General features: G+C 43.5%; 1 protein-coding gene across 1 annotated transcript in view; it reads right to left on the reverse strand.

Annotated features, from left to right (window-relative positions):
• traf4a (tnf receptor-associated factor 4a) overlaps window positions 1-24606 on the reverse strand; it is a 38111-nt gene extending 13505 nt beyond the window's left edge. The window contains exon 1 of the mRNA XM_086261969.1: window positions 24128-24606. Coding sequence (XP_086118095.1) covers window positions 24128-24270 — 143 coding nt within the window. The 5' untranslated portion in view covers window positions 24271-24606. The remainder of the gene's footprint in view (window positions 1-24127) is intronic.

The following is a 24606-nucleotide window of genomic DNA, read 5'->3' on the forward strand; positions in this document are numbered from 1 at the left end:
GACCAATTAACAAACCCACAACGGGCTGTAAAAGGAGGTCAATCGATTAGAGGCTTCGAGAGCCCAGTCAGCATCTCGTGTGGTGTGAAATCATTTACAGTATTCGTGGCCATCGCAGATTTAGAAAGCGCTGCCTGTCCCACAACTGTAAAGCGAGAGGAGATGGGAGGCGACAGGCTCTCCGCTCTGGACAGGGGGTGATGTAGGCGCAGGCAAGGGTGGTGGGGGTTTACAGCCCGAGGCCCCATCCAACTCGGGCCATGCATCTGACACACAGAGAGGCAGACAGGCGAAAAGAGCCTAGTCACAGACTGTCAGGATAATTCCTTCCCCGGTCACAGAGAAGCTCCCACAGCTCCCACACATTCATGTGTTCGGCCCCACGAGCGATAACGCTGCCCGACTCTCTCGGGTTGCTCTCGAATCGAACTCTCTGTCGCTCCATGACAGCACATTAGCAGTGAACAGCGGGGCTGATGTGAGACACAGCTCCGGTTCAATTCATCCATCTTCTCTGCCAAACAATTTCTTTGGCTAGCGAGAGCTTTCTAGAAGAAATGAAATATAACCCACAGATTTGGGTACAGTACAGAATACTCTGCTACAGGACTGCTTCAAGCGACATGTTTACTACAGAAAATGATTATCTGGATATTGATACAAATTCGTTTTTAAGCATTTATCTAAGAGCACAAAGAAAAGACTGGAAAACTGGTAGAAAGATCAATGGAAAGTTGAACAGGTTCTTATACAGTGCATTTCTACTCACTTGGAACACTCCAACCACTCCAGGATCAAACTACCAACCTCTAAGTTAGTAGGTAGATCAGGTCAACTGCTAAGCTATAGCCACCCTATCTAAGGTGAGATTTGAACCTGGGACTCTACATTATCCTTGTGATACATCCTGCTCAATCCAGTGAGCTAAAAAAGCAAAAAATTGTTTTTTCTAAATGCTTGATGGTTCCAAATGTGTACAATTTTTCATTCAAACAATTTTCTCTCGTATAGTTACAAGCACTACTTTGGACAGATGTTTAATCCGACAAACAAAGCGATCTGAGGACGTCACCGTGGGCTGCGGGGAATTGTGCACTTCTACTGGACCTTGACATTTTATAGCACTTTACACAGTAAGCAATTAGCAGATCAGTAGTAAAAAACATTGCACAGGACAGCCGCAGCCTGACTAAAGCTACTATAGGGTAAACATTACTATTAAGCAAAGCCTTGAGGGTAAACTTGAACTGTGCACGTGGGAACTCGCACCCCACAAACTTCTTCTGAAACGAGTTCGTCATAAATGTGCATAACAGTCGAGATGCTGGTAAACAGCGTTTCGGGGCTGTGTCGGGGAGTCACGGGGGAGCAGCTTAAGAGCGCATAGCATGCAATTTAACACAATCACTTCATTAAAATTTGATCTCCCCCTTCTGTCCACTCAGCTGCTCTCAGGCATTCTTAATATCACCTTAAATTCACTGGTAGGCGACACCGTCACATCGTGTTAGGGGGTAGAAAACACATTCCCCCCACTGCAGGTGAAATACACCCACCCACCTACCCACCAATCAGCCCTTAAATCCCTCTTCCCTCTAATTGCCCTCTCTTTCTCTCCCCTGTCCTTAAATCTTTTCAGGCCCAGATTAAACAGTCGTTCATTCATCCAGCTGATACCACGAGGACAGCCGTCACAACATGCTTCGTCACTCTGCGCGCAACTCCTGACAGGCAGACGGTGAGGAGTACAAATCCCTCAGGTTTAATCTCACCGGTGCAGAGCGGAGTGGTGTTTTTCCAAGAGACAGCGACCGGCCTGCAGGCCACACAGAGACAACATGTTGGTGACAGTCTGCCTCAGAGTAACCTTGAAGTCTGCTCTGTATTGACTAAGAGAGAAACTCCTAAACAAACCCTTCTGTGTTTGCCATTGTGGCAGGCAAGGGCTGTCGAGACGCACAAAACAAACTAAATCAAAAGCACGAGAGCTTCGGAGAGCGCCAGTCTGTGGCACATTAACTCTCTGAGCAGACTTTTGTTATTGAGTCAGATAGCTTCGGGAGCCTTGACTGAACTGCCCACTTATCTCTAGCCAGAGCTCGCTGCCAGCTTTTATGTTCATCCTTATGCTAAAGCCTTTTGTCTTTTCAAGATATAACCAGGATTAACTTTAATATGCACAAACAAAACCTTAAATCCCACCAGTGCGCTGCATGAAGGCTTTGGGTCTCACAGCTGAAACTCTTCTCGTTTCCTCTCAGGAAGTTGAGGGAAAACAAGACCTTTGTTTTATCTCATCTAAAGTTACGATAATCCCACAAATCCATCTGGTTTTGGGTTTATGTGTGCAAGAAGTCAGGACTTCCTTCGTCAAAGTCTCGTATTTTGAACACTAATGAGTACAGATTTCATAGAGACATCAGAGTATGAGTTTTATGGTTCAACTACATTTAAATGATCTCCTTTTTTGCAAGTTTGGGATACTTGATACAAAACAAAACATGTACCTCGAGTTTCACACTGTACTTTCTAATATTTTTTTTTTGTTTTCTGATGTTTCAGTTGCAGGATTAGGGTTTAAAATCACAATCAGTCTTTCTCAGTACAGAAAAACACCTTTTCAATAACCATTAACTAATTTGAGAAGATCCGTTTCAGCTATCGTCTCCCACTCTGCTCCAATTGTTCAGCAGGCCTGGCCAAAATGTGCCAGCGGTACTCGATGAGTCATTCTGTGAGTAGAGGCGCAACCCTCTGGGAGCTGCCGGTTGCTAACAAAGCCCCAGAGTTCAACCGCACGACCAGAACTGCAAGCGAGGCAGCAGCATTCTTCGGTTCCAGGGTGTGTCAAACTATATGTGAGGCGGGCATAGCGCTTACGTGTTGAAGTAACGAGGATACGAAAGAGAAAGTAATAAGGAAAAGATTAGAGTTAAGGTAAATCATTTTAACCTGGGTTTTTTCCCGTGGGAGGGAAATAAAACAATCTAGCACGGACTTTGGACTCTGCATCCAACAAACTAAATAAAAATAAAAGTGCTAGCAGATTAAAGGAAAGGAACAACCTCCAAAAACGCAAAATACAGGCAAAGATCGGACTGTACTAGAACGTCTCAACCATTTTTACACGTGGACTCCAGTTCTGAGCCTTTTCATAGGTTAGATGTGAAAATGCAAATATCCCTGCACAAAGCCTGCGTGATATCAGAGCGTGGAGGAGGGAATAGTCTGGAGAATTCATAGCAAGCGAGTGCCTCCTCAAAGTTTTACCCGTGAACTTCCCCTCACCCAAAGCAAACAGACTATTTCCAGGAATTAGAACAGGAAGGACAACTACCTGTTGTTCGTTACATGTGGGCAAGAGCAACTTGGGACACTGCCAGGACCCGATAGTTGTCATCACAATTTATGGAAAGCAGAAATCTACACACGCAAGACTATCAGGGAAATTATAAGTGTGACAGCTACTACCAGTTTAATGAGAACTTCACACAGAGAATTCTAACCGTTTTTCCAGAGATTTAACAGTTCGTTCTTACGTTTTTCCAGCTGTCTCTGAAGCTGTCTGACCACAAACCACAATTCGTTGTAATGTCTTGTGGAGGAGCAGCTTTGCAACAGAGTTTTTAGAACAATGGGATCAACATAAAATACAAAAACCAACGACAGTCAAAAGGTTACACTGACATCCTTCTGCACACCACAAACTCAAAGGTTACAATTAGTATTGTTAGTGCTGCAGCTCAGAGGTCTTCCTGAAAACATCCTGCCTCTAGCCGGGTGTTCTGTCCCTCCGCCTCACGATTAGCTGCGCATCCCCTGAATAAGCCGGGTGATGTTTCCACCTGTGGAACCTGATAGACTTCGCCCACAGCTCATTTGGCTTTCCGCCGAGCTCTCTGCGGCCCTCTCATTTGTCTGAAAGAGGAGAAGCAGCTCCTACTTTCACAGAGCGCGATGACACACCGGCCTACAGGTGGATTGACGGCTCCTTTGCAGACTTTCTGTGTGGCATATCCACACATGAATGACGCTGTGACAGCTGCTTGTGTAGCGCTTAATTCCTACAGGATAAGCTGTCCATACCTGTGGTTTGTTGGAGATTATATTGTGCATAAGCCCTCTGACATTTCTGGAAGGCAAAGCTATTGCCTACTAGGAAGCACGGTGACCTTTTCACATAGTATAGCAATAATTAAAAGAGGTTGGCACTGAAACGTCTTGGTGTAGAACGTTTATTTAAACTGAGGCTGTAGAACATAAGTGTGAAATGACTAGTGAAGTAGTTATTTTATATAAAGTAAAAAACCCACACATTTCTTTGTTTACAATTTGTAAATGTGAAAGTGTTTTGTTTTTTTCCTTCATTTGACATTATCAGGTTTTGGACACCTGTCTGCCTGATAAATAAAGGATTTCAAAGAAAAATAGCAGCAGATTGACTCAATTTTTGTAGAGAAAAATTAAACTAAATCTAACATTTTACACGAATAGCATATAGTTTTTCTGCATCTCTATTGTTGTCCTTCAGTCTGTTACGCACCTGACATTTTAGTGTCCAATTTATAAGGCTGCTATTATCGTCTGAGCTAAATTTGTACAGTTTTCTGTTCCGTCTTTACTCTGTAAAGTACAGATATTATTACTGAACCTCACACCGAGGCCATCTAATGGCTCATAGCTCAGTTACTATTTAGCAAAGGAGTCACAAGACAGTCAGTAAATTTTGGTCAAACACAGTTTCTTTATCATATGCCCCGAAAACTAAACTAAAGAGAAGAGAGGACGGACTATTACATTTTGCACTACTGTTTTTACCCTAAAATTATTCTTACAGTTTTTGACAGATCTCAGGAGGCTTTTTGTTGAGTTTAGCAGGATCCAGTCTGGAATATGACACCTGTAAAATCCTATCTGACTTCCTGTGTTGGTCACTAACAGCCACTGACAGCTGTTTAATATGAAGCAACAATGGCTGACAGTCTGTAGGTCATGGTCATCAGCAAGAGAGAAATAAACCACATGTGACGCTGTGTCAGATGGCGCTTCAAATAAAGGCGGAAAATGTAACTGTTTTCAAAGATTTGTTGCATAATTCCCTGTAAATTGAACTTTCACACTTTCAGTTCTCCATGTTCCTTATCCAGAAAAGGACTATTTTTGTTGCGTTACTTTGCTGAAGCAGGAATAAAATGATGCAAGTGGAAGAAAGGCACTACTACTACTACTGGAGAGAGTGTGAGTGTGTGTGGGTGGATGTCTGGCCTCGTTCCCTGGCTTCATCTCCTGCACCCCATGCAACACACTCGCTGAGAACAAATGTGTACCAAGATAGAAAAAACCATTAAAGGACGGTTTTACTACGAGCTACACAGACGCCACCTACAAAAACCTGAACAAAAGAAGAAAAGTGGATTTCGAAGCTACTGGGAATTTGTTTCGTGCCTATACGCAGGCAATTTTCTGACCACACACAAAACAGTGGAGATCAGGACACCTGAGGCCATCCCTGCTCATGCCGTCATCGCTTATGCAATGTTATTCATTTCTCTGAGCAGTTCACCTCACCGTGTTGACATTTGTGAACACGAGCCATCTGTGAGAGAGTTCGCACATGTTCTCACAGCATCCAAAGGTTGACAAAAATCTGTTTGTTTGTTTGTTTTTTTAATGTCAGCTCGGCAGTAGCACCGGAAGCAGATAAAGGTGAATGTTGCCCTGCGCTCCGTGTCATCTAAGAGCTCTGACTGAGCGTACTCAAAGTGTGACCCAACAGTAAGAGAATATTTCCAGGGACTGTCCTTTAAATTTCCAAAACACAACATCAGATGTGATGTTGTGTCCTGAGAAGGCCTGCAATAAATGATCATAAATATGCACCAATAACACGTGACCTCAACGCATGCATTTGAACAGGATTACATTTTCTGTATGAATAAAGGGGATAAACTGAAGCTAACACAGGTTTGCTATTAACGGATGAACTTTTATTGAACATATTTTTCAGTTCATAACATAATTATTCTGCTAACTTCTTTAATTTTGATGTATTTCTACACACAAAGACCTGGTTGTACTTGTAGCATTACACAATAAAGCTCCATTGATGTGTTATTGGTTTCCAGAAAACACACACCTACATCTCCTGGACAGAAATAACCTTTTGTGCGATTATAAAAAGTAGAACTCAGTCGCTCGAGAGGTGAAACCTGGCGGTCGGTCTGAATTTGAGAGCAATTAGATGACGATGACTCATCTCATCGACCAGAGGCGTAGCTCAGCCACACAGCCACGAGGAAAACACAAAGAAGAAGAAAAAACAAAAAACAAAAAAAAAAAAACACCTTTCGGAGGGCAAGCAGGAGAGGGGAGGAAGGAAGACCATATATGGAGGGCTGAAGGGAAGAGGAGGAGTAGTTTTCTGAAAGCTGAAGGCAAGCTTGTGTGATGCATAATCCATCCTTAAGTGTGTGAGGAGGGGAGACGGCACATACAAGTAGTTATAATCCCCCCCACACTGTCTCCTTCCATCAGCGTGATCAGGCTCTGACATGAGTCTTTAACAGAAAAAGGAGGGGGGTATAACAGAAACTGAATTCCAGCTCCTCCACTGACACTAAATTTATAGCAGTCATAAACTCAAGACGCCCTCCTAGGTCGCACCTTGGATATTATGAAAGGAGCAAGGGTTTAATGATTGATAGCGCTCATTTCCAGGTTAAATATGAAGTTAGCTGAAGCAGCTTGTCAGCTTAGCTCCGGATCAAAAAAATGAAAGAGCTATCTGAAGGTTTCTGCACAGTTAAATGATAAAAGGTAAATCAGGTTCAAGAGTTTCAGGAGCCTCGCCTCGACGTCTGTTAAATACCTGCAGGCATGTGCACAACACCGATAACTTCAAAAAACACTCAATTATAAATTACTCAAGACAAGATTGATTAGGATCTAATATTCTAGAGAGCAGTATCACTCCTCTATCTTGACAAAGAAGCCAATGAGTGCATTTCCCAAATGGTCCAACTCTTCCACTAAAATGCCTCAAGTCATATGGATGTCAGTGCCAGTTATGCCAGTTTTATACCAACGCAGACTGTTTTCTAAGGAACTTGGCAGGCAATCAAAGACATAATATAACAGAATGCAGTAGGATCTTTTGTTTTCCTGGTCGATTTCATCCCCCAGATTAAACGTTGGATGCAGGAGGTACAGGAAAATCAATCCACTTTCATTAACTGCTGCTGATCTGGGAGCAGGGTGGTGGGGGAGTTGCAGAGAGAGAGAAAAAAAAAGAGAGAGGTCCCATCAATTGTATCGGGAGCTGAGCTCATGCATGCATGAGTGCAGTCACCCTCACCCACTCAGTATACAGCAAAAGTGGAAAAAAAAAAAAAGGAAACGAGAGAGACCACCATAACGGAGGCGTACCCGCACGAACAGAGCCCGCACTGCGTACATGAAAGGAAAGCAGAGCTTGAAAGGAGATGCTTTACGTTTGATCTGAAGGGCGGTTTGTGGAGGGGCGGGGCGGGTGGAGGACTGCATCTGGAGATCAATGAAAGTCCTGAGGTTTAACATGTCACACATGTGAGAAGGACTTACTGGCCATTGAAGAAGTGCTAAAAGCTGCATTTAAGGTTGCAGCAGGTGAGAAATACCCCACTCTCTGTTTTACTATCCACTGTCACCAATTTGTGAAGATTCAAAAGCTACAAAGGAGCTGGAGAGTGATCAGCTATAATTCAGCAACAAATGGAAGCAGCTACATGCTCTACATTTCTCCAGACGCGTGCGATATTTAGCAGTTTTAATCACAGATGGCTGGTCTAATTTTAGTTCAGAAGGCAGATTTCTGCTCAAAAGAGCAATATGCAGCGATGACGGCTGGCTTTGAGGAGCCGCAGTTAATCTCGTGGAGCGCCTACACCGGACGGGGAGGCAAAGTCTGGCCTACTCAAACGAGAGCCACAAGCCAACTGTATGCATATGGCAGCGGAGACGCAGTAGCAGACAGAGTCACCTCATTTCCCCCCTCAAAACAGCATTAATGAATCAGCTATTGGAGCCACAATCACGGAGAAGCACAACATGAAATCGCAGCACTAATGCAGATTAAGTGTGGAAGCAGCAGCGCGCTTCGAGCTATTGTACAAGCTGCCTGTCAAAATAAGAGCATTTTCAATCAGTTTGTGACGTCTGCAATAATAAGGCATGAGGTGTGCTGCTCAAAAAAGATAAAGAAAATGTTTTCATTCAGGTGTTTAGTTTGAGGCAGTCAGCTCAGTTTAAAGACTGGAAACAGGGAATCAGTCAGCCTGGCTCTTTAAAAGGTCTCTGTATCATTGTGGGTGGATTTTTCTTACTCTAGGACAGAGCTAGGCCAGCTCCATGGTCTCCTGGTGCAGCTTCATAGAACACATTAGTAGGCTGAAAACAGGAGGGGGGGCTCAGCTAGTCTGGCACAGTCCAAAATCTGCTTACTAACACCTCTAAAGCTCACTAACTAACCACTTTATATCTTGTTTGTTTAATCCGCACAAAACCCTTCGCACAGAGCCAGGCTGTGCCCACTTCCACTATATTGAGCTGCTAGCTGCACATTCATATTCAGCAGAAATAGCATCCACACTCTTCTTCCTTTGCAAACCATTTCACATCTTCTCATAAACGTCTCTCTGAGCTGGGACACTGCCGCAGGTCAGCGTATCTGACAGATGGTTGACAGCGAGGTGAGGAGGTTAATGCCCAGTAAATCCAGAGATAAGCATATTCTGCATCATAACGCATTTTACTTTGAACACACTTTCTCTGATTAGTTTGGACACTGGATGGGAAAAATCAGTCCTTCACACAAATACTGGATTAACTCAAGATTTAAATGCAAGGACAGTTCAGCGAGTAAGACGAGCTGCGATCGGTCACGATGGAGCATCTCTGCTTCGCACACAGGAATAAAAAAAAACATCAAAACACAAAACTACATTTCCACACAGAGGTGTAGGCTTCTATATTCTATTAGGCTAAACGCATGTGGTCAAAATGCCTTTAAAAAAACAAACAAACAAGACCATTTTATCTTCTCTGGAAGAATGACGAGGAATATGCCAGTGATTTGTTAACTGGTCCTAGCAGAGCATTTTTCCTGCGTAATGACCTCGTTTTGCTCTCTGTGGGGTTTGTTTTATGACTTTAAGAACCGCCAAGATCTGTTTCGCCCAGACGCCAAGAGGGACATTTCAACTTTAAAGAGAATTTAGGACAGACCTGGCCACCAGAGGCACGGCATCAATCAAAAGCCACTTAGAGCTAAAATTTCACCATTTAGTACCTATAGGCGCATGAGCTCATGGCAGAAGAGTAGGAGAGGAGGAACTGCTGCTGCTGCTTTGCATGCTCTCAGCATAAATCACATTTTATAGCAATTCGTAAGGAGAGTGCTTCGGTTTGCTCGTTTATTATGGAGTCGACTTTCAATGCCAAGGCCCTCACCAGACAAAGAAGACTGTTGTTTTTACAGCAAGCAAATGAGCCGTATACCCTGAAGGAGAGAGCCTCAGAGAAACACAGAGCTCATCACTCATCAGTTAACACTATTATTTACTGCAGACTGACTGACAATCGCTTTGGAAATATGTAGAGCAAAGAAAACAAGCTCAGATTTTTTTTAAAAAGTGAACAAATTCAGACCACAGACACATCTCAATCAAGTTCAGGAGCAAATGATCGGTCTGCAGATTATGCCAAAGAACTTCTCCATCACAACTCCACTGAGAGACTGCAGCAGGTGGGCAATGCAGATAGCCCCTCCCACTTGTAATAGCTTATGGATCGTAGCAGATCTTTTCACTGATGTGCACCTGTTAACCTTGGAAAAGCAGGTGGAAAACATCCATTATACCTTATTCTTAAAAACATCAAAAATGTGAAAGTAAATGTAATGAAAAAAAAATGTTAAAATGAGTCAAAACATGAAAACAATCTCCTTCCACTGTAATTCATATTTGGCAGTATGGCTCTGCTTTGAAAGAAGCAATGACAAGAGCATTGTTACAGGTGGAGGAAGCCTAGAACAGTGGGCTAAAGGATATCGGCTGATCCATCAGCTGATGTGAGTTAGTACTGAGATTGGTTAGTCTGCTGAGATAGTGGCTCGGAGGCCTGAACTATACGAGGCATCTAAATGTCACAGGTAGAGATGGCACGATACCACTTTTTTATGACCGATACCGATATCATAAATTTGGATATCTGCCGATACCGATATGAATCCGATATAGTGTTTTTTAAATCAACAAAACTTGTTTTTTTTAATATCTTGCTGCATTTTGTATAAGTTCATACTCAAGTTTAAAACAACAACTACACTAAAGCTAATCTGTTATACCTGTATGCAAAAAAAATGTTTCATAGTTCAGCAATACTGATCAATCTAATAAACTTAAACCTACACCATCCTCCCTATTCTGGTATTTTAAAGAGTACTTAGCGTAGATATTATTAAGCAACCTAACTAATAGGGTTCCAACTCCCAGCAACAAAAATAAATAAATAAAAAATGGGGAACCACCCCTCACGCTCCACCTCATGATGCTTAATCGACGTAATCAACCTTAATTTGATGCAGTGTGAAAAAAAATGCACAGAAATCAATTATTTTTCAAGAAATATTAAATAGATTCAACATCTTTCTTCAACAAAATTGCAGACTGCACAGATGGTACCTTCCCAAAGGAAAAAGTACTATAGCTTACTAGGGTATATATATTAGACTTAATAGTCACTATATACAGTAATTGACTTCTATTCATTTTACATCAAATTAAAACTTTGGGTGTCAGATAATTATTTATTAAAAGCTAGACATTTTAAATGAGAATAAGAAAGAAAAGTATGTCTTTGTGCCCCCTTTTCCCTGTTAATGCCCTGTCGGCCCCCCTGGCTAAACTTTGCTAGATCCGCCCCTGCTCAGTTACCAGCGTCAGCTACGTAGAAAAAGATCCTCGAGTAGAAAGTAATATTAAATAAATTCTAACAACAGCTTATCAAGCTTAAACGTGCTGCTGTTGTTCAGCCGCTGGTTTCCTCTTTCTGGTGCAAAGTGGGCCAAAAACAAACAAGAGAGACGGACTCGCAACAGAAAAGCCGATCAGCTGATCATTAAGCAGTTTCATGATTGAAGTAGCAGCAGGAGAGGCAGTCGCTTGTTAAGCTTAACGCAGGAATGCTTTACATTCAGAGATGGACTTACACACTTGCTTTACTTCTCTCGGGGATAACTTTGTCGGAGATGAAATGCCGGGTTGCTAGCGAAGCTCCAAATGCTATCCAGACCACCGACAGGTCCCGCATGCCACAGCCGCTCTATCACGTGATGCATACTGCTCCGACGTGCTAACGTTCTGAGGTGAGTTACGGCGTGTTGCAAGTTTTGTGAGGTGCTTTCGATATTTAATGGATCGGATTACATTTTTTATTTTTCTCCGATATCCGATCCAGTAATTTAGGTCAGTATCGGACCGATACCGATACGTAATATCGGATCGGTCCATCTCTAGTCACAGGTACAAAAAATAGGTACGAATCATAAATGCCATATTTGACATATTTTCTGGTAGAAAAGCACCCCCAGCTGCTGATCCTGGATAGCATTAGTTAGCATTTTAGGAAAAAAAAAAAAGAGTCTGACTTGTGCACAGAGAATAAATAAGCACTGTTGTTTCCTCTCATCGGGTCAGTATAATGAGCAGCAACTTCCATTAATCAAACTAGATACACCAGAAAAAGAAGCCCTGCCTTCAATAAACAGCTGTCTGCTCTTCCCAGGCCTTCAAAGATAAGTACTCCACACACACTCCCTCACAGCTGGTCTGCTATGTGTGAGAGAGATAGGAAGAGATAGCAGGTGTGGGTAAACCATTATCAGCTTTGCTGTGTGAAGAAGTTATTTTGGTCCGACCCCACAGGAACAACACAGAGGAAGAAATGTGAATTGGCCTGAGGTGGACGAGTCTAATCCGAGATAAAGAGGTTTTTATGTCTGGACCCAATGAATTTCCACAGAATTTAGTTTTTAGACTGCAACTTTGCCACAGTGTGTCTGAGGTCACAGTGAACTGAAGACTGGAGCGAGGATAACGACTTGGATTTCCTCTTGTCAGAGTCTGCGATCTGCGTCGTTGTGATTCACTGTTATCGCAGCAGCAGAGCGCGGGAGGCACAGCCGCGAGTCTGATGTGTCATGAGTCACTTGTGTTCCTCTCAGGCAGAAAAACTGAAAACTTTTGCCTCTCAGCGCCGTCTTAACTCTCCTCCTCAATCCTGCTCACCTTAATGCCTCGCTGTACTGTCAGATATCGAAGAAATCAGCGTTACGTAACGCGAACGTCTGCTTCCGGCTCGTTTGAATTTCCACTGAACAGCGAGCGGAAAAGCTCCTTTTTCCTGATGTGTCAGTAAGCTGATTCGGGCCCGAGAGGTGTGCACATCACCGGCAGGCAGTGACAATTTTAGGTCCTGTGCTTTTGTGTCCATGGTAACTGGAAGTAGGTGTGTGTGCGTGTATGGTTGACAGTGAGCACACACACACACACACACACACACACACACTAATTCACAAAAAACACACACAATCCCTTCTCGCTGCCCTTATTATCACCTACTGGAATCACACCTCAGACGGGCTGTGGCTCTGGCTTCTCCTTATCAGGCTCAGTCCCTACCAACCAACACAGAGAGCCCCCTCCCCACACCCCCTCCCACGTGCCTGATCTGTGAGGCACCTCAAAGCTGGGCCTCCTGCAGTTGTCCACTTCTCTGCCTGCTCTGTGGACGCGGTCTCTTTGTTCGGCGAGGCGAGGCGCTGACGTCAAATCGCCTCCTTTGTTTCAAAAACGCCTCAGTTTGAATTGTTCCTCGAACACCGATTCTTCAACCTGCCCCTGTTGCTGGGAGCAACAATGAGATAAATGACAAGATTTTTCAATCAGCGCATAAAAGAAGAGGGGGAGGAAAAATAGAGGAATTAGCAACAAATACAGATGTCATCCATTACTCATAATAAAATCTTGTTTTTTCAGCTGGAATATAAGCTGCACTGCTTGAGCTGCAGTATTAATTGGGGCGTCTGTATGGCACTTTCTGAAGCAAGACATTAAATAAGTAGCCTTGTTACTCCAGGGCTTCTCGATTGTCAACAGTGAAATTAGTATCATTTGTTTGTCTGTTGCTTGTTGGAAACTAATAACTAATAATATTCTAAACCCACAATCAGCTGATCTGGTCTTCTTTCTATAGTCTCTGAGCTGAGGAGGTGAAGTAAACAAACGCTCTTTCATTCTGAACAGGGTGACTGACCCATCTGGAGGTGCACCTGATCGCTTCCTGCGCCACCCCATCGGGGGTTCAAAGTTGGCCCGTTCAGAAGGAGGAAGGAGGAGGCCAGGCACAATAACGCTGCGTTGACGCATCAGTAAATGAGTTGTGAGAAAGATCCTGAGGCAAAAACACAAGGGAGTCATTGAGCTGTTCGGTTAAAGGGCCACAACAGAAAAATAGATGAGAGGAAGATGTAGAGCCTTGGCAGGAAGGAAGCCCTCATCACTGAAAAAAAAGAGGGCAGGCGGAAAGGCTCAGGGCCAATGGACAGTGACCTTAACATTGACGGAAGGCCCTGTGAATAAATGACTATAATTCAGAGTGTGTTCACTTCAAGCGAGGGGCTTAACTGCTCTGCAGACACCTGTTCGGCTCGACAGAGGAGCCTTTCACTGAGGACAGGTGCCTCGGCAGCGAGCCGCCAACTTCCCGATCCCAGCTGCTCCGCTTTCAGACCTCGAACAGAGATTCCTCACATGCCTTCCTGTCAGCCCCGAAAGCCTAAAGACTACTCCCTGATGCAAACAAGAGGCATTGAGTCGACAAAACAAGAGCATGTGGTTTAAGGCGCATAAGCTGCACGCAAAAAGCTGCATTAGTGCACATTTCTCACTCCGGGACAGATCAGAATCAGAAAACTTTATTAATCCCGAAGGAAATTAGGGATTAGATTACAGATGTTTTGTCTAAAAGTATGTGCAAGTTTCACTTCCTTCATGAATAACGAGACATCACCTTCAATATAAAGAAGTCTGACGAAGATTCAAGTAAAATAAACTCACAAAGCTGCTGCATCATCAAAATTACTTCTCAGAAATCTTTCCACAGTCATATCTCCTCAGTATTAGTCCAAGGTGACGTCTTCATCACTCTAACCAGTTCGAATTCTATCTGCTGGCAGATTACTTCACCGATTATTTGATGAAATTTTGGTGAGAACAGTCCAAACAGCCCACTGCTGACTGTTAAATATAAAAACTAAATACCAGAGCCAGAAAACCTCACAGTTCAGCTGCTGAAACTAGAAAAATGTTCAGTATTTTTGCCTGAAAATGACTCGTTAATCAGCCCTAATTTGAGGTTTGATGGCGTCTGTTTGCACTCTCCAGATGCGATTTCAGCCTTACAGCTTCAAATGAGAAAGCGCCCTGCTGGAATAATCTGTGTGAGAGTCGAAACACGTGTGTCGGTGCGCTGGGTCCGTCAGCTCGGTGACCTGTGCACAAGACAAACACGCTGAATGAGCGGCGAGTCGATTAGTGCGAGAGGGGAGCAGATGGAGCCGGGCTGAACACTCAAACCTTAAAGTATCTGCCGCTGAACCCTAAAATCAGCAGCGGGAACAGGCAGAGAGCATGTATGTGGTTTCATATACACATATTATTATCTGAGCCGCTTCACATAGTATACATACTCGGGCACATGTAAGCACTAGTCACGCTTTTCAGATCTGGGCCAGTTGGCTGTGGTCCAGCATCAGGGCTGGGCTGAGCAGCTCGGTCCCAGCATGCTCGCTGTGCGAGGAGCAAGGTGCTTCAATGCATAGCAGGAATGTTTTCAGCCTTTGTTCGGGCGCAAAGGGCTGCGGGATTCATTTTAAAGGAGCTCTTATAGGCAAGGGCAAGTCGAGGCATGTCTATAACGGCCTCTTATTGGGCCTCACGAACACTCAGGAATATATTCACAGGCATATTCGCATGGTTACATGCAAACCAGGCGTCTACTGGGAAACATTACATCCCATTTACACAGGCTGCCGCCTCTGTGGGTTAAGGTAAAAGCAAGCCAGTGGTTTTTCCTGTTTGTTTGCCTTGTTTATCATGTTTTGGGTGAATAAATAAATAAATAACTCAACTCTTTACCCTTTAAAAGCCAGCTAGGACTAACCCTTGAAGCTCTCTTCTGAGCTGAACAGTTTCTGTCATATTTCAGGCCTACATATAGACCAGATGACTCTGTGTGCGCGTCACAAGTTAGTGAGGGTGGTCTCTGCTTGGATAACCCTGAAAAACTATTGTTAATAAATCTTTATCGACATATACCGAGGTTTCAAAACTCATCACTAAGGGTACAGGGAACGTCGTCGAATGTCGTCTTCGGAAAATCAGTCAATTATATGGGAATTGAACAAATTTCTTTGTTATCTTCCGAAACATTTCTTCAGTTCTTTGCAGTTTTGTTGAGACGGCCTCGTTTGACCTGCTGTGACCGTTAACTTACAGTTGCTAATTTTCACTAAGCTTCACACCAACCTAGTATTGTTATTAATGAGTCATTTAGTTGAATTAGTATCTCCCTAAGCCTGTTAAATTACTTTAAACTACCGCCACATAACTGTCAGTTACAGCCACAATGTAAAAAATGTTTTCTAAAGAGCAACTAATCCGTTAATTATCACCTTTAGCCCTAATTTTACCTACAAATAATCGTCCTGTTCGCCCACCTTACCCGTTTTTAACAATACTTACACAGTCAGTGATTACAGTCTCATGACAGCCGATAAAAAACAACCACAACTGCGCAACAAAACCTATATTGTAACCAACTACCTCTTCATTGTAAGTACTATGAACCAAATCTGCACTTGTAATAAGACGCAATTTGCTTTTATCTCAACAAACCTGTATTTCATTTTTAGGCTGTTATACCGGCACTTCATCGGGTAACATGAATCCATGATTTGAAGTCATTCAAGTGGATGGAAGTTGACTTACTTTCCCTAAACCACAAATTAACCTTCATCTAAACATTCTGACACAAACCACAAACAGCAGTGGAAACACAGTGTGTGGGGTCAGGTAGTCAGTTATGGAGAAGTCTGTGAAAGCCTCCGAAGTCATTCAGGATGTGTTCCTGTCTGAGCTCGCATAATCGGTTCCAGGGGCCTTTCAGAAGAGAAGAATTATTATTATTAAAAAAACAAATAAAAAACACATCCAGATGACACAACCTGAATGCAAAACATCTCCATCAGAAAATCCACCCAAGAGCCCAAAGTGGCTCCGAGTTTCATCCGAACTCGAGCGCACGCTCTCGTTTCTTTACATCCGTCAAAATATGAATCTCATAATGACATCTTTTCTCTACTGGAGGGCCTCTGCAGCTGTGTGAACTGGCCGGGGCGCTTTCTCTCAGCAATGTCATCATCACAGCTGCATCTCTACAGCCTCTCTCCGCTTCCTCCCAGGAGACAAGCGTCTTATCCTGAAACAGCCTCGGCTCACATCTATCCGTCAGTCTCAGGAGTGAACGACTTCTATAAACGTATTTTTGTTCTCCCTGCTGCTGCATGGTATGTAAGCAAAGTCACGTGAAGCCGTTGTGGTCGCAGCCCAAAAACAACAAATTTAATCTGACTGTGTAATAATTCTGTCTGTTTAATGTTGCTTGTTATAAACAGCAAAGTTGGCTGCAGATCATTTCATCCTCTCCTGTCTAAACATGGATAATTATGGGCTATTAGATGTCAACATCCATTTCCTTACACCCATGAGACATGGCAATTTGAGGTTGTTTTCTTTTATTTTTCGGGATTATATTCTCAGACTTAGATCTTCAGTTTATGTGCAGCTAAACTGAAATAACACTGGTTGCAACAGAAATGGGTGCTTGGTTCGTACAGACGCAATTATGAATCAAGAACATGCGTGAAGCCACCGGGTGGCTGCACCTGTAGTTCAAAAAGCACAAAATGAACCAAACTACACTGGTTGAGGATCTCCACTTTCATGTTGCGCTGCAGCTGAACTCGATTGCTCGGGCTGTAAACTTGGTTCACGTTAAACTTTAAACATCAGTGACTTTCCATGCAATCATTAATTTCAAAGTCCAGCCGTGTGGTGAGCTCAGGGACTTTCAGTGACTAACTTCCTTGTCAGTAATTGCTGCTAGAATTAGAAAGGTGTGGGTGTCACACCTTCACAGCAGCTGGTGACTGCTGCTCGACTCTGCAGGTACATTTAGGTGGCATTCAGAGCACCAACTGCTCTTTTCCCAGACAAAAGCTGCAGTGTCCCGCACCATGTTTTATCTCTGCACGCCTCTTTATCCTCCGACTCCTTCTATGCATTGATGTGTTAAAGTTTATGGGACCCTTTCCAGCTCCATCACCCCGAGTGCAACAGCTGACAGCGGCTTGATTGCACAGCTCTGATAGGCCTTCACAGACCCCAAAGTGTAGAGCGGAGGCCTCGCCTGAACACAGCATCTCTCTGTACGCTGCTTGCTGATCACTGTTGAGTCTCCGGATCTGGACCCAGGAAGTCTGTGCAGTGTTGGGACACCTGCGGGGGGACTGTGAATGTCTCTGTGACAGGACCGCAGGATGGAAATGGCAGCGAACACGCAGTCATTCACCAGTCATCCATGGCTCTGCTCCCATTCAGACACAGACACCCACTGAGGCACAAAGACCCAGCTGCCTCAAGTGGCAGACTTACACACAACATTGAGCACTAATACAACACAGCTCCATTAAGCCCTTTAAGAAACGTCCTGTCACTGCAGCCAGAGTGCCCCTCTATACATCCCTTTGGACAGAAGGGAATTCATCACAAAGTTAAAAGGGGGACACATTTAGATCATCGTGTGCCAAACAGGCCAAACGCTCTGAGCTCAGATCACACCTGTTTAGTGTTTTGGTTAAATCCGAACTAGTTTAAAATTGCACAATCCATCTGAATGGTGCCTCCAAGCTTAATAATGCTGGCATTGTGATTCTGACAGCTGTGCATTACAAAGACAGACGTCAAACTCAAACAAGTGGAGCTTTTACACACCTGAGTCACATGCAAACTTTGTTTTTCTGCTCTGTTCCTACAGTCTGTTCAGTCTCTGATGATAAAACCTGCGTGTGTTACACTCAGAATGTGGATGCAAAACCAACGAGGGACTCGATAAAGAATCAGACCTGTGAGGTGTATTTTAATCAATATCAATCCCTAGTCTTAGAATCACATCCTAACAAACCAGCTTCAGTAAAAGAGCAAATACAGTCTTTATAGAAACTTTATAAACCACTGATTAAACAGCTTTGAATGAGGAAATTTCATCAGCACAGAAATTGTTTACTTTTTGGGAAATTAGCTTTCACACTGAAAACCGAATGAGAATATCCGAGACTCACATCCACACCTATGGCCCATTAAGCTAACGAGCATGTCTTTGGGCTGTGGCAGGAAACCGGAGCACCTTCAGGAAACGTATTCTGGACAAGCTCCACACAGAAAGATCCCAGGAACTCAGAACCTCTCAGCTATGAAGTGACAGTGAGGCAACCACTGTACCACAGTGCCGCCCACGACTTAAAGAATTCACCACACCCGACAAAGAAGTCATCTGGCAAATAACTCACTTCCATATAGAAGGCCTGGCCTACTTTTTTCACATAAAGACAAAGGAAAGTAATTTTATTATAGATTTATGTTTTGAAAATAAAGGGTTTGGCTTTTTAACAAAGTAATAAAAGAGTTGTTGACTGCAGTGTTAGAGCAGTTCATTAATTTATTGAAAAAGTAGCCAATCAGACAATCATTATAGCAACAATTTAGCCGTTTCATTAATAATTTAAATAGTTTATTAAGCAAAAATGCTCACGCTAAGCTTTTAATAAGTCCACTTGGCTTCTTGGAAACACTTCCAATCGGGTAACTTATCAGTTTTTTACTACCACACTGCTCACATATTAGATTAGACAGATGCTAGAGGAAGGAGAGTGAGGTACAAGGTGTTCTGTGGCTGTGCATCAGGACATCCACAGTGTAAAAAACGTGGGAGAGCACAGCTGAAAAAGCGAGTATCACCTACATCAGTGAGGAGTGGGGAAAAATGCTGTGCTACACACAGAGGACATGTCAAAGTTAAAACGAATCAAGGTCTGCTGCGAAAAACACTGGCCTGGCTTTCGGACAGTGAATAATCGAGCCGTGAAAAATTCTCACATTAGCCCACTTTGGAGCCAATCGTGACTCCGGGTAAGTCAGCAGTTGTGCTGTACGAATGCGCGGAGGGCCTGTAGGAAGAGATGCTCCCGAGCTGAACAAACCAATTACACCCCTGTCAAGGCCGTGGCGCTGCACTGCATCATCCCCACAGAGGCCCCACAGTTACACTGTGAGGCTTTACTCTGGCTCAGGAGTCCCGGCACTGCCGAGCCGTGAGGCCTGGCATGTGTGGCTCGATCATAAGCCCAACTATTAAGTGTTTATTGTCCTTTATTAGAGCCTCAGTGTGGCTAAAACAAAGTCTGCCCTGGTCAGTAGACACCAAGCAACTGAGGCATGTGACTTCTATTTGATTGCAGAGTGTGTTAAAGCTGCAGGGCAGGGCTGCTTTTACCCCATGACTCTCCCTTTAGAAGAGTGTGTGTTGGGGGGGGGGCGAACCTCCAAGACTGCTGCTGCTGCACATTCCTCCCAAAGCGGAAACACAGGCCATTAGCATCACATGCTAACAGAGGCTGCTCAGACACAGTAGAGCCACAACGCTTCATGTGTTTCCTTGAGTGCCTCTCAGGGACGTTTCACTCCACTGTGACATTCTTTGAAGTGGAAATACAGGATTAGCCTCCTCGTGGTTCTATGAACAAAATAAATGGTTTAAAAGGTGATAGAAAACTCTATCTGAACACACATGGCTTATGTCTGCCTGGAGGTATAATACAAAATATTTATATAACATATTAGCACTGTTGCCTCATAATAAGAATGTCCTAGGTACAAATCCTGCCCCGAGTGAAGGAGTCTCCCTGTGCCTGCGTTGGCTCTCTCCAGGTATTCCGGTTTGCTCCCACACTCCAAAGACAGGCTAATTGCTGATGCTCAATTAGCTCTAGGCGTGAATGTGAGCATGAACGGACCTGCGCAGGGTGTACTCCACATCTCACCCTGTGACAGCTGGGATAGGCTCCAGCCTAGGATGTCCTCACATCGGCGCTTATTACAGCTTGCACCTGACAAGTACTGTCACATTAGGACTAAAAGTGAAACCAGAACTCGGAGGAGACATGGAGCATGACTAACAGAAGAAGGCATCGCATCGTGGTGCAGATCGGGATCAATTTCCTTAAAATTACAAAGATGGTGCACTAACCCTGGTAGTTGTTGCTCTCTGCATGTCCTCATGCCATTACTGTCATTTGTGATCATCTCCGTTCTTCTCATGAGGAATTTGGTTATTAAGCACGTATCACTCACCACATAGCGTGTTATAACCCAGTTATATTGCGCCATATAAATTTCTAAATAAATCTGAGGGATTATTTCGTGAGAAAGGATGATTAACGCTCCAGCAATGCCATGCATTTGCTTACTTGTGGCCTATTGTGACAGAGCAGTGGGTCTCCGGAGATGATGACAGAGCCGTCCATGTGAAAGCGGGCATACTGGCCAAGCAAGCCTGGACTGGATGTGACATAGCCCTCAATAACTTCAGAGACAGGATCAGCTGAGTTGCACAATGGGCAATGCATTAGCTAACTACTGACTGTCAGCCTCAATAAACTTGAACCGTGCTCACAAAAGGCGCACACGCTCGACGGCCTCGACTGGCACACTTCGTTAATTAAAGAGGTGAGAACGAAGCCTGTCGGCTGTTTCATGACGGCGGAAGAGCTGCTAAAACACTATTTGCTGTTCACGTAGATGTTTATTTACGCTTTAATCTACCTGGGAAGTGGAGCAGGAAATCTCCTTTGAAGCACGATCAGAGTTCCCACTGTGAAACAGTGTGACCTTGTACGTCATTGTGATTCTATTATTATAAATCTGAATGTGGAAACAGTTTATTTAGACATCTTAGTGCCACTATCACACATCTCTCTTCATGAAAAGCTCAGAAAATAGCTGTTTTAAGTGGCTCGTAACAAATTTGGAGACATCAGGAGAAGTTTATATACATTATTCTGCAGTTTTTAGGCCATTAATAAAGAGATTTAATTATCTGGTGTAAGATCATATTTGTTAATAAGTTGGAAATAGAGTTTTAACCTTGTATACAATGGGTGCTAAAAAAGTCTAACACCTAAGTTTACTGATCAGAGGTGTAAATACTTTTAAGTATTGAATGATAAACAGATCAATGGCCAACAGATGACCTGTGAACATTAGTAAATATTGATAAAACGACCACCCACATTTTAGCTCCTTTACTCAGGATGTGTTGTTAAAGAGGAGATGCACTTCCAGTAAGGCTCACTTGATGTAGGTCATGTAAACTGTACAGGGAGGAATCATATTATGTGACATCTCTACCACGCAGGGGCACAATGTTACTCAATTTAAAACTTTAACAAGTTGAGAAACTTTAGTTAAATTCAGTCAGTCTGTGGGAGTTAAAGAAAAAAAAAAAAAGAGCGTAAACTGGAGGACGAACATGGAGGCGGACGGGATGAGGCAGACAAAGCGTCGGGCCAAACTCATTGATCAGCAGCAACACTGTTCCTCCCGCGCTCCCTTTGTTCAGCACTCTTTCTGCTTTTCAACCAGATGCAATCTGCTGCTGTTTAGTAATCCAGAGGAGGCTTCCCGATGACTCAAAACACTGCAAACCAGCAGCTCACGACAAACTAGCTAATATATTCATAGCGTCAATCCACCTCTGTGCTGTCACTGTGTTCTGACACAGGAAGCCTGACTGAATGATCACCAAATAAGACATCAGTCTTTCCTGAAAGCAACTGGAACTTACAGAGAAGTTATCCCAGTTTCCCTCGGGGTGTCTTCGTGTTTCATCAAGTAAAACCGAAGACTGGTCTCAGCTAAATAGCTGATTTTATAACTGATGTTAAACTGCAGATCAGCTTGACAGGAAAAATGACAAACCAAGAAACCGCAGCATTTTTATGACTCATAAAACTACATTTGAACAATTATAATGTGACGTTTAACTATAGCAAAGCATCAGACACTGGAGACAGTCGTCTTTAGGGTCTCAAACAAAAGCAACTTTGTGTTTTGTCCTTCTCGATTTATCTTTCCATTTAATCACTGCAGCTCAGATTTGAAACATCACAGCAGCTGTCACCCATATCCCATCCAGACTCCATAACATAAAAACAATAGAATAGTCTGAACAAAGAGACCAGATCTACTTTTATTCAAATCTGATGTGTGAATTTAGTTTTCAGCCTACACATGAAACAACTAATGATCATATTTCCAATAATTCAAATATTTAGCACAAAACACTACAAATGTTCTTCAGTCCCATTTCATTCACTTGAATCTATTACGCCAGCAAATTCTCAAATTGAGGAGGAATCAAGTTCTGACGGCACTTTTGCTCAAAAAAAGAAAAGAACAATGTGGTAATCAGACAGCTTTTCCAAAACAGTGTGAGTCACATTTAGACCGCACTGTACAGATTTAAAAAAAAAAAAAAAAAGGGAAATAAAAGCCAAACTTATGAATGACAACTCCCACAATCAAGTCTTTAGACCTTCTAGTGTGGAGGGCAACGCAACTGTAATACACAGATCAGATCTTTTATTTAATCGGCTACTCTCTGTTCAAAAAAGCAAACAAACAAAAAGTTCTCAGTGTCTCATAGTCCACAACCAACAGGGAAACAACACAAATCGAGTTAAGGTAAAATGAGATAACAAAGAAAAGCAGGAAATTTTAAACCATTTAAAAACAGATATTTTGGTCAAAAATTAGATTTTTCCCTATCATCATCATCAACTACAAATTTTACTTATCAGTGCACCAAAATATTTCAAGGTTAATTTTAACCTTTAAAATAATTTTTTCAGTTTATAAAAAAAATAATTAAGTATTAACTAAATTTGTTAACTGTTTGTTTCCTGTTTTAAATCTTTGTGATGTGGCTTTTAGGGCCAATAGTGCTTTTCTGCACACATTTTAATGCAACTAAACATCACATAAACACAAATCAGAAGTCGACAATCTGAACTCATCTACTACTTTACATGGTGACACTGCAGCCAATCAGGCTGGAGAAGAAGCTCCTGATGCAGGTGTGTGTGATCTGCAGGTAAGCTGTTGGGGGATTCTGTGTATTGCTTGAGAGTCCTGTAGGTGTAGTGGGATAATTAGCAACAGGGCCATCTTTGAAAGGAACAAAACAAAGACTCTGTTTGTAGGGATCTTAACACTGAGTCCAGTGTTGAACAGATTAAAAGGTGAGGAGGTCTGCCATCCTGCTGACCTCTGAGCGAAAGGTCCCTCAGTGGCCCCCAGATGCCCCCGACCAATGAACCACTGTCTAATCCTGGACTCCAGAACATACTCAAAAAACACACATACACAACCCACGCAGACTCATCCACCCCAGCCCAGAAACACAGACAGGATGGGGAGGCAGGGGCCCTCTGCAGGCCACAATCACCACAGCATGAAAAATTAATGTAAAAGGGGGGGAAACCCCCAAACTTTAACATAAAGATTACACTCGGAGAAAAAAAAATCTGCACATTTATGAGTCTAAGCGATAATTAACAATGATGACATATTATTCCAGGCTAAAGCTGTACATGCAGAGAGAGAAAAAACACACCTGACATCAAGAGAAGGAGGGTTAAAGCCAGGCATTGTTTACCAGGCCTCATATTGTGTTATTGCTCTGGGCAGCAGCTACACAATAGACCAACATTAATGCAGACCCAGGCAAGACGGAAGAAAGGTGAGCAGGGCACACCTTTGCTTTTATTTACTGCTGCTCGACCGAAACTACGCCAGTAATTTCCGGTGTCGCCTGCAAAGAGGTGGATCCCTGTGCACACAAACACACAGCATACCTCAGAAATTCTTGCAGGCAGGTGTCACAGAAGCGGTGTCCACAGGTGGACACTTGGACGGGCTCCCGCATCGCTTTGCTGCAGAGCGGACACTGGAAGCGTCTCTTTGGCTTCTCCAGGAACTTGTAATCAAACCCGGGCATGGCTGCAGGTTCTGTCGCTTTTGTCGGGCCTTCGGCTGCAGGTTAAAGGTACAAATGTCCTCTCGATCCCCCCGCAAACGGGGCTGTCTAGCTGCGCTGCCGTGAAGCCGATGAGGGGTTCATATCACGTCCCTTCCGCCGCCGACGGATCGGGCTCTGCAAATTCGTCCTCCCGCAGTGCTCAGCTGTCTGACGGCAACAAAGGCTGGACGGTCAGAGACAGGCTGGAGAAACGGTTCTCCCTCCGCAGTGTTTATGTTGGCCGGCAGAGCTGCTACAGCTGTGCGGATGACTCCTCTGGTGATGCAGAATTGACACACTGAGAGCAAAGCAAGA

This window comes from Aulonocara sp. 'chitande type north' Nkhata Bay, linkage group LG14 (assembly GCF_057382095.1).
Source record: "Aulonocara sp. 'chitande type north' Nkhata Bay isolate Kocher_YH1m ecotype deep benthic linkage group LG14, A_spYH_male_GT1.1, whole genome shotgun sequence".
NCBI lineage: Eukaryota > Metazoa > Chordata > Actinopteri > Cichliformes > Cichlidae > Aulonocara > Aulonocara sp. 'chitande type north' Nkhata Bay.